At 37.7% G+C, this 10,914-nt stretch overlaps 1 protein-coding gene across 1 annotated transcript; it reads left to right on the forward strand.

Moving 5' to 3' along the window:
* The first annotated feature begins 2,011 nt into the window (after positions 1-2,011).
* LOC118746989 (odorant receptor 30a-like) lies at positions 2,012-10,510 on the forward strand. The gene is made up of 6 exons (XM_036480983.1): positions 2,012-2,168; positions 2,247-2,514; positions 2,794-2,893; positions 9,861-9,962; positions 10,051-10,158; positions 10,224-10,510. The coding sequence occupies exons 2-6, from the start codon at positions 2,273-2,275 to the stop codon at positions 10,320-10,322; spliced, it is 651 nt and encodes a 216-aa protein (XP_036336876.1). The 5' UTR covers positions 2,012-2,168; positions 2,247-2,272; the 3' UTR covers positions 10,323-10,510.
* The last annotated feature ends 404 nt before the right edge of the window (positions 10,511-10,914 follow it).

The raw sequence follows: 10,914 nt of genomic DNA on the forward strand, positions 1-10,914 counted from the left end.
TTTCGAATTTGCCTCATGAAATTAGGAAAATTTTTGAAAACGCATAGCATCATCGGATAGCCCGTAAAAAAACCTGAAGAAAACATATTTTTCGAATTTTGTTTCTAATTTTTTTCTGCATCTGTTTTTCGGGTCTCTTGGAATCGAGCTTCAGTTCCGTTAGACCCGTTATTCGGTTCTTGTAAGAACCAAACCGGTTGGTTCTCTAAAGGACCTCGATCTCCGGTTCCGGTTTCTGAATTCTGTGCATCCAATATGGATCTGCGATTTCAATTTTTTTAAAGCAAATGATTACTAAACGGTATATGTATAACGTCTGAATTTTATAGTTTAATTACAGAAATATTAAATAAACACTTGATTTTTTAATATAAATTATGTTTTTATGATTTACTTTAAACCTGCAAAGTCCTGACATGTTAAGCTTTCGTTGCTTTACAATCTGAAATGTGCTACTCTTTCTTCGAAGCAAATAGTGAAACGTGCTAGTAATTTGAGATATGCTACATCGTCGTATGGAGCGACGATATGTAAGACACTATACACCATAAACGTATATACATACATTCATACATACATACACATCTAAGTAAGATATGTAATTATTATACCTGATACATCTAAATACAGTAGAAGAACAGTAATTAAATCGATTCCGCAAATTATTACTCATGTGAGATCTTATGCACATTACGCATTTTTGAAACACTACTAGGACCTATAAAAGGGACATTTTTTTCATTTTTCAACGCATATTTGTTTCTTTTTTGCTTCAAAACGTTGAACGCTGCTGAATAGTCAAACTAAAAAAAAAAAACTTAAAAACCAAAATGGATTATGCTATTGAGCTGTTTAACTGGAATTATGCTATTTATAACTACATGGGCTTTTTAGATAAAACCAAACGTCGGCGCGCTTTCTTTTTCATCTCCGTACCGGCTATAATGATTTTGCCATCAACTTATGGTATCTACCATAATTGGGGCAACTTAGGCCAGACGATTTACAATTCTTTTCTCCTCTTGACGTTGACTATAACAGTAGTGCGTGCTATTGCCGTCGTAACTAAACAAAAAAAATTTTTGGATATCTGTAAAACGATTGAAGATTGGTACTATGACCTGAAGGTGAGTTGGATTTTTCTAACGCCTATTTTAGAGAAAATATAAAACAGATACATATCGATGGTTGAGTGTAACATCGACCTATCTCGGGGCAGCCAGTTCGAAAACTCCCTATCTCAGAAAATTTTTCAACGACGCCCTATTCTAGAATTTGATTGAAAAACGCCCCATCCCAGAATTCGGTTCAAAAACGCTGTATCTTAGCTGCCAATTAAAAAACAGCCTATCGCAGCATATTTTCAATGTATCTTCATTTGAGATAGGGCACTTTTGAAACGAATTCTGAGATAGGGTTTTCTTCAACCAAATTGTGAAGTTGGGCCGTTCTTGAAAAAAAAAACCGAAAATCCAAAAGGCCCGAAAAACGGTTCCAGAAGCACCGATACGCGATTCCAAAGAAAAAAAAACGAGAAAAGGTTCCGGAAGAACCGAAAATATTCTCAGAAAGCCGAATCCAAAGAAATTAAAACCCTGTTAAAAGAATCGAAAATAGTTCCCGTAAAAACGAAAACCGTCCCCGAAGCGCACATCGTTTTTTTTGTTGCTATTGACTATGTATTATGGAGTTCTAAATTAACATACAATATTTTTTTCTTTGAATTTAATAGTATGCTAGTTTTCTTCCTCTTCTTGGACGCTTTCAAATCGCAGCTCCTTCAAAGTCTTTAAAACCGGATAAAAACTACGCCCTCTAGAAATATCGCTAAGTTTGAGTTCTGGAAAATTACCGTTTTTTACAAACAATTTCTTTAATATATAATTTATCTATGTGCAATCGATTTAAAATTTTTCAAAGTCAGCGTTTAATCGCCCAGTTCTTGATATTTGCCCATATGCTTAAAAAATATTTTTGCTTACTTTATTTTCCCATCCAACTTATGTATATACTTACAATATTTTGCCAGCACGACGATGATGAACAGGCCGTGGAAAACCTGCAGGAATTTACTAGAAAAGTACGCCTTTACTCTAAGTACGCTTTGCGTTATCTGGTGATCATTTCAACTTTCGTTTGCGTCCAACCAATTCTCTCAAATTATGGCGGTGAGTTAAGCATTTAAAAATTCATTTCATATTCATGCAATAATAAAATATAATGTACCACAATCTCTTATCTAAAAGACTACATTAATGACATTGCTTTACCAATGGTCGATCTGCATAAGAGCCCCATTTACGAAATTTGCTATCTGCTACAGGCACTTTGGATGATTCCAGTAGGCGTTTGTTCATATAATGCGTATGTAAATTCATTTTTGATCTCCATGTCGTTTGGTACTTCCATGATGAAAGATCTTCAGCAGAAATTGGAAAATTTATCCGAAATGGATGATGTAGATGCCTTAAGGAATATCAAGGAATGCATTAAACGTCATATAAAAATCATCATGTGAGTAGTGGCGAATATCCTTGTTTATGATATTTTAGTGCTCCGGATATTACACATGCAACTGTTTTAAGTCAATTTAAGATTTTACTCAACTTTAAGATATACATATGTATATATATGTATTGCCCAAAATATGAGTCAGGAGCTAAAAAAAAAGTCATCATCTTAAAAACAACTAATTTAAAAGGAATTATATGCAACTTTTAAACTTTGTTTTTGATTTTTATTTTTTTTTAATTGACCCGTCCTAATAAACTTAATATAATTTGCTTCTTTAAGGTTTCGTGATGACTTGGAAGAGCTCTATTCGGCCATGTCCTTGATTGATGTTATGTTATACTGCATAGTACTAGCAACGATGCTTGTATATTCATCTATGGTGAGAAAAACAAAAATAAATAATAATGGCCTTATTCCTTAAAAAAAAAGTAGGTTTGAAAAGCTTTATAAATTGACGTTTTCATACATTTTTCAAATTATAAACCTTTTGCCAAGCTGCTTTATTTTTAATGAATAAGGCTATAACACTGTAGGGACGCTATAATTACAAAAAAGTAAGTGCGCTTGGGCCACACTGGAGAAGTGAAACTAACGTTACATATCTATTTTGTCTCATCACCAATATACAAACATATGTACATACATACATACATCTGCTTTTGCTGAAGATTATATTTTTTGTCTGTTTTCTATCAATAACAAAATCGATAAATAATCGATAAAAAATCGACAAAATACCGATAATATAATCGATAAAATATCGATATCAAAATCGATGCCAAATTCTATAGAAATTTCGATAGCAAAATCTATAACATTGGTAGCAAAATCGATCGATAAAGGTATCGATCAAAACAACGATAGCGAAAACGATAAAAATATCGATAACAAAATCAATAAATATGTCAATAACAAAATCGATCAATAATCGATAACTAAGTCGATAAATAATCGATAGCCAAATCCATAAATAATCGATCACAAAATCGATAACAAGACCGATACAAATATCGATTATTATATCGATAAGTCCCGAGAATCCCGAAAATCTCTAAAATACCAAAATGGTTCCCAGACTGAGTCTCTGTGTTTTTATCTATGTATATCCTTTTCTCCATAACTACCTTTATTTTAATCTTTCTTCCTCTATCTTCATCTCTACTTTTATCGGTATTCTCAACCTCATCTATTTCTTTATATTTATCTTAATTTTTACTTTTATCATTTTCTTCATCTACATATTCCCTTTGAAAATTACCTAGGTCTTCATTTATGCCTTTGTCTTTACGCATCTTTGGTTCTGTTTGGTTCTACCCCATGTGTGAAAGGAATACTCAAAAAGGCCGATAAATGTCGCTACACCCAGAGAAACTAGTACAGAAACCGAGTAGATAATTTCAGGAAAGGCTTTCCTTCCGAAAGGCTTTCCTGAGAGTCAAGAGGCCGTCCACTCTACATTCCTTTCTCCTTTCTATTTTGTATGGAGTGGCACAAATTGAAGGGCTTCTTCTTTCGCCCATGGAGGGCCTTCCAGAAGGGCTCTTATGTCCTATAAGGAGAAGAAGGCCTTTTGCTTCTTTAACTTTTAAAAATCAAACATCTTTGAAGTATTTGCTTAAGGCTTATATCAAATATGTGTTATTGGAACTTAAAACGTTGCATTGTAATAGTGAAATTAGTAAAAACAATGGCAGGCAATCTTTTAAGCTTCGCGGGATAAAATGAAAATCAATTTGTAAATTATTGTATGTACGTGACTCACGAAACTGTTCACGGATTGATATTTTTTTTTAATATTCACAATAGGGCTGTGCGATTATTCGATTACTCGAGCAAGTTGGTTAATCAATTATTCGGTTAATCAATTACTCGAGTAATCAAGATTTTGATTACTCAAAACGATAGTTAATCGAGTTACTTGAAATATGATTACTCAAAAAAAATAATTTTGCTCGTTAAAAGAGTTTGCTTTGGAAAATGCTTATTTTCTTTTTTACATTCTGTATATGAAAAAAAAATTTTTGTTTTAATTTTTGAAAACAGAAACGTTGTTTTCAAAGTATCAAGGAACTTTAACTACTTTATGCATATGTAAAGAGTTGAAATGTTGATTACTCATTTTACTCGAAATGTTGATTAATCATAAAGCAAATTACTCAAATATTTTTGTTTTTGGTTAATCAAAAATCTTGATTACTCGAGTAACTGAACTTTTGAGTAATCATAATTTCCAATTAATCGAATAATTGAGTTATTTACTTTATGATTAATTAAAATTTTGAGTAATCAATTAATCGCACAGCCCTAATTCACAACGTTTTTCAAGTTAATTTTTTTATAAACATTTTTTTCTAAGCCTTAGCCGAAACCATATAAAACAGAGCTACAAACTTTATACAAAATTTAGGAAAATTCATAAAATTTTCATCAAAACTTCTTCTTCTTCTTATTTGGCGCTGTAACCGCCTAAGCGATTTTGGCCGAGTCCAAAACAGCACGCCAGTCATTTCTCTTCTGTGCTAACTGACGCCAATTGAAAATGCCAAGTGAAGCCAAGTCCTTCTCCACCTGGTCTTTCCAACGCAGAGGAGGCCTTCCTCTTCCTCTGTTCCCAGCATCGCGGCCCGCGTTGAATATTTTCAGAGCAGGAGCGTTTCTGTCCATCCGAACGACATGGCCAAGCCAGCGGAGCCGCTGAATTTTAATTCGCTGCACTATGTCTATATCGTTGTAAAGCTCATACAGCTCATCGTTAAATCGTCTGCGATATTCGCCATCACCAACGCGTAAAGGTCCGTAAATCTTTCGCAGAATCTTTCTCTCGAAAACTCCAAGAGCCGCCTCATCAGATGCTTTCATTGTCCATGCTTCCGCGCCATACACCAGCACAGGCATGATGAGTGACTTATAGAGTGTGATCTTTGTACGACGAGAGAGGACTTTACTTCTCAATTGCCTACTCAGCCCAAAGTAGCACTTGTTGGCAAGAGTGATTCTCCGTTGGATTTCAAGGCTGACATTATTATTGGTGTTAATGCTGGTTCCCAAATAAACGAAGTCGTCCACTTTTTCAAACTTGTAACTGTCAACAGTGACGTGGGTGCCAAGACGCGTATGCTCTGACTGTTTGTGTGCTGACAGGAGATACTTCGTTTTGTCCTCGTTCACCACCAGACCCATTCGCTTTGCTTCTCTATCCAATCCCGAGAAGGCAGAACAGACGTAGCCCTTGTTTTTACCGATAATATCGATGTCGTCGGCATACGCCAGCAATTGTACGCTCTTATAAAGTATTGTGCCTGAGCGGTTCAGTTCTGCGGCTCTTATTATCTTCTCCAACATAAGATTAAAGAAATCACACGAAAGGGGGTCCCCTTGCCTGAAACCTCGTTTGGTATCAAACGGCTCGGAGAGGTCCTTCCCTATTCTGACGGAGCTGGTGGTATTGCTCAACGTCATTTTACACAGCCGTATTAGTTTCGCGGGGATACCAAATTCAGACATCGCGGCATAAAGGCAACTTCTCTTCGTGCTGTCGAAAGCGGCTTTGAAATCGACAAATAGATGGTGTGTGTCGATCCTATTCTCGCGGGTCTTTTCCAAGATTTGGCGTATTGTGAATACCTGATCTATGGTGGATTTTCCAGGCCTAAAGCCACACTGATAAGGTCCAATCAGCTCGTTGACGGTGGGCTTCAGTCTTTCGCACAATACGCTCGATAAGACCTTGTAACCTATGCTTAGAAGGCTAATTCCGCGGTAGTTGGCGCGTATGGCGGGGTCGCCTTTCTTGTGGATTGGGCAGAGCACACTTAAATTCCAGTCGTCGGGCATGCGTTCATCTGACCATATTCTGCATACGAGCTGATGCATGCACCTCATCAGCTCCTCGCCGCCGTACTTGAATAGCTCGGCTGGCAGGCCGTCAGCTCCAGCAGCTTTGTTGTTTTTCAGCCGCGTAATCGCTATTCGTACCTCGTCATAGTCAGGCGGTGGGACAGCTACTCCATCATCATCGACTGGGGACTCGGGTTCGTCTTCCTCACTACTTTCAGCGCTGCTACCATTCAGTAGGTTATAAAAGTGTTCCCTCCACAATTTAAGTATATTCTGGACATCGGTCACTAGGTCGCCATTGTTGTTCTTACAGGAGTTCGCCCCGGTCTTGAAACCTTCCGTAAGTCGCCTAACCCTCTGGTAGAATTTTCGGGCGTTCTTCCTGTCGGCCAGCATCTCAAGCTCTTCGCACTCACGTATTTCGGCCTCTCTCTTCTTATTGCGGCAAATACGTCTCGCTTCCTTCTTCAGTTCCCTATAACGGTCCCACATGGCTCGCGTTGCGCCCGATCGCAGCGTGGCCCTGTAGGCGGCATCTTTTTTCTCTGCGGCTTCTTGACATTCCTCATCGTACCAGTTGTTCTTTCGGGCTCGCTGAAATCCAACTACTTCTTCGGCGGCGGTACTTAATGATCGGGAAATGTGGTTCCACTGCTCGCGTACGTCGGATTGTTGAAGAGTGCTCTCAGAGAGCAGGTGTGTGAGTCGAGTGGCGAATAAATTGGCCGTCTGTTGTGATTGCAGCTTTTCGACGTTAAGCTTTCCTTGCATTGTTGGGCGCACATTTTTTGCTGCACAGAGGCGGGTGCGTATCTTGGCTACAACAAGATAGTGGTCCGAGTCGATGTTTGGCCCTCGGAGTGTACGTACGTCCAAAACGCTTGAAGCATGCCTTCCGTCTATCACAACATGATCGATTTGGTTTCTCGTTTTTCGATCTGGAGACAGCCATGTAGCTTGGTGGATGTTCTTATGCTGGAACCTAGTACTACATATTACCATATTTCGGGCCCCGGCGAAGTCGATCAGCCTCAGTCCGTTATCGGACGTTTCGTCGTGGAGGCTGAATTTTCCGACAGTGGCGCCAAAGATCCCTTCCTTGCCCATCTTGGCATTAAAATCGCCAAGCACGATTTTGACATCGTGTCGGGGGCAGCGCTCATATGTACGTTCCAAGCGCTCATAGAAGAGATCCTTGGACGCCTCATCCTTCTCTTCCGTCGGGGCATGGGCGCAGATGAGCGAGATGTTGAAGAATCTAGCTTTGATGCGGATTGTGGCTAGACGTTCGTCCACCGGGGTGAACGCCAGTACTCGGCGACGGAGTCTCTCTCCTACCACGAATCCAACACCGAATTTGCGCTCCTTTACGTGGCAACTGTAGTAGACGTCGCAAGGCTTCACGCTTACTTTACCTTGCCCCGTCCATCGCATTTCTTGGATGGCGGTGATGTCAGCCTTTGTCTTCCCGAGGACATCAACCAGCCGGGCAGAGGCACCTTCCCCATTAAAGGTCCGGATATTCCAGGTGCATACCCTTAAATCATAGTCCTTTATACGTTTGCCGTGGTCGTCATCAGAAAAAGGGGGTCTCATCCGAGACTGTTTGCTTCTTTTCATTGGGCGGGGTTTTAACGTGGCGGGACCCAAACCCAGCGCACGCGAAGTTTTACGCCTTCTCACTTTAGCTCGCTCCCAAACGGGTGTTTGGTTGCTACCCAGAGGATACGTGGATATAAATATCCGGACGTTGTGAGCTGCGATTTGAACCGTACGCACAAGAATCGCTTCTGGCCACTCCCAGGTGAATGGCAGTCAAAAGTTTTCCACTTCTGCGCACGGAACCATCCTCCATCATCCTTCATCAAAACTACGAGGTTTTTAATTTAAATCTTTACAAAATTTTTGTGTATGCAGTTTTATAGTCCATGCATGAAGTGCAAGTTTCAAGCGGCTAAAAAATTTTGTTGATTTTTAATAATTTTTTTTTTTTTGGTGGCAATTTTTTTGGTGTTTTTATAGAACCAGAGCAGTTAAAAAAAAACTGGTGTTGATTTTTTGAAACTTTGTTGCGAACGGTCACCCGCATTTCATTTCATAAGAAATTCGTGCTTATATGGAAGAAAGCGCAAAAATCCCCAGGAAAAAAACATAACATAACGATGGAACTAAAACTGTATGGGCTATAAAACTGCATACACAAAAATGTTTAAAGATTCGGATTAACAAGATCGAAATTTTGATAAAAATTTAACAAATTTTTCTAAATACATATTTTGGCTAAAGCTTGGGCAATAAATTAAAATTTTAAGTGTGAGTCACTGTAAGTATAAACAAAAAATTAATTTGTTTCTATAGAAACAAGTCTTCATTGATCTTTTGAATTTTGTTGACATTTTTGTGGTAATCGGGCTCAAGCTCCGATTGTAAATTTGGCTTTGATTCGACTGGATTAGGAGGTTTTTCTATCTCAGATTTTAGTCCTCGACGAAATATTTAAGCTCTGTGACTTCGATCAATGTTCCGTCTATACAGATGTTCTTATGAACGGCACAAGAACAGCTTTTTATGGATTTATGCTGAGGCCCTGGGTTATTGCGGGCTGTTTTTTATTGCACATGTGAACCGCTCTCCCTCGTCGCTACCAGCAAAAAAAAATAAATAAATTTTGTCCCTACTGCACAAACTGTAAAATATACAGTGAACCACAAAAGTCTAGGCACAGAGCATTTTAGACAATATATGCAAAGTTTTTTATTTTAATTTTTTTCGAAAATTTTTTATACAAATATAGTTTGTACATACAACAAAAAAAAACCTAAAAATAGAATCTATAAGTGTAAATCTCAGAATAATCGAACCAATTTGCATGAACATTTTCGGCTTTCTAATAAGATTTTTTAGAAAAAATGTGCCGGTAAATGTTGGTATGATAAAGTGCATGTTTGGAGTTGCTAAAAAATCCGGATGGTAATTGATAATTTCACTTTCTTTGATATAAACATAAGTGCTTTGTGTGGAAGAAACTGCGTGACACTGTCGACAAAAAAATAAACAACGGGATTTTTTAGCAACTTGAAACTTGCACTTTATTAACCGGCTTCCAAAAAGGAGGAAACTATCAGTTCGTCGCAATATTTTTTTTATTATACTTAAATTTAATATACTATAAAACTGCATAAACAAAATTTTCCTAAAAAATCTGATTACACAATTGAAAATTTTGTGTAAATATTTATTGAATTTTTCTGAGCTTTGAAAAAAGTTTAGAAATTAAATGTATGTGTTTTTTGCTGTAGTTATTTTTATAACAAAATTACCGAAAAAAATTGTTATAAAAAATTTGCATACATTATGAAAAATGATGTGCCTAGACTGCTGTGGGTGAGTGTATATATCAAATTGTATAGTCTTAACTTTTATTTACTTACTTAATGGAATGTAACAAAGTATGTAGAAAAATTAAAACTTTCTCTCGCTTCTTGATATCTCCACCTGCATTTTTTTAGGACTATGATGGTGCACTCGTTTTTAAAGGTCTACAATTGTTGCTCGTTCAAACATCGTTGATGTACCTAACCTTTCACTTTAGTAACGCTTTCTCGAACGAGGTAAATGGAAATACTTTTAAAATGCTTATCTTTGCAAAAATTTTTAAATTTCAAAATCATTCTCTACACAACAAATTGGCATTTAAAGAGTTTAAATATAGCCAACGCAGCATATAATACCAATTGGATGCAACGCAGCACAGAGTTTCGCAAATGCATTGTGCTGATAATAGCCAGAAGTCAAAGGCCCTTGCAGGTAGTAATTTAACATAATCTTTCATATTTACATTATGTATCTACAAAAGTTTCTCTAATTTCTAGCTTACAGCTGGTGGCTTAAAACCATTGACTTTGGAGGCTTTTGTCGGAATAATGCGCGCTTCATATTCGCTATTCTCGGTACTACAGGGCACAATGTGAGTTGCATATGTACATATGTATGTATGTACAACATCGTAAGTAAAAATAACAGCGATGATTACCGAGGACGTTGCAATTGTGGGAGGCGCGACATGCATACTGAATGACTAGGGCTCGGAATCTCATGCAAATGCATGTTTTTATTGGACATCCTTAAATGGAAACTATTAAGTTATCTTTACGAATCATGAAATTATTTTTAAAATGGCATTCAAACGTTAGTGCATGTTTTTGCATATTTCTTGCGCACGTCTTAGTATATTTTACAATAAATGCATATAGTATTTAAATTTATAGCGAAATCTCTACCCGCGAATCTTCTACCTCTGATAGATCTCAACTAGTGGAAGAGTGTAGGAGAGATATGGTCTATATCTCCGATCAAAACGCCCGAAAATGTAGGGGGAAGTTAGGCTACGGCAGATTTCAAGAACAGGGCGAATAAACACGCCGACATTGACCTGTCCAGAACATACTTACTTACACATGGATTATTAGTGCTACCATAGCAGCACTCAAACAAGCGGAGGAGGTGAACCCGACGGAATCGGCATCGAACCGAAAAACAACAAAGCTACTGGACCTGAGCTAT

The sequence above is a fragment of the Rhagoletis pomonella genome, unplaced genomic scaffold, assembly GCF_013731165.1.
Source record: "Rhagoletis pomonella isolate Grant_MI unplaced genomic scaffold, Rhpom_1.0 Rhpom_scaffold_00011, whole genome shotgun sequence".
NCBI lineage: Eukaryota > Metazoa > Arthropoda > Insecta > Diptera > Tephritidae > Rhagoletis > Rhagoletis pomonella.

What these genes read in the sequence shown, in the direction of transcription:
- LOC118746989 (XM_036480983.1), top strand. Translation starts at nt 2,273, where the DNA reads ATGGTCGATCTGCATAAGAGCCCCATTTACGAAATTTGCTATCTGCTA. An exon ending in CGTCATATAAAAATCATCAT is followed by an intron (nt 2,515 to 2,793) that starts GTGAGTAGTGGC and finishes TGCTTCTTTAAG; the next exon opens with GTTTCGTGATGACTTGGAAG. An exon ending in GTAACGCTTTCTCGAACGAG is followed by an intron (nt 9,963 to 10,050) that starts GTAAATGGAAAT and finishes TGGCATTTAAAG; the next exon opens with AGTTTAAATATAGCCAACGC.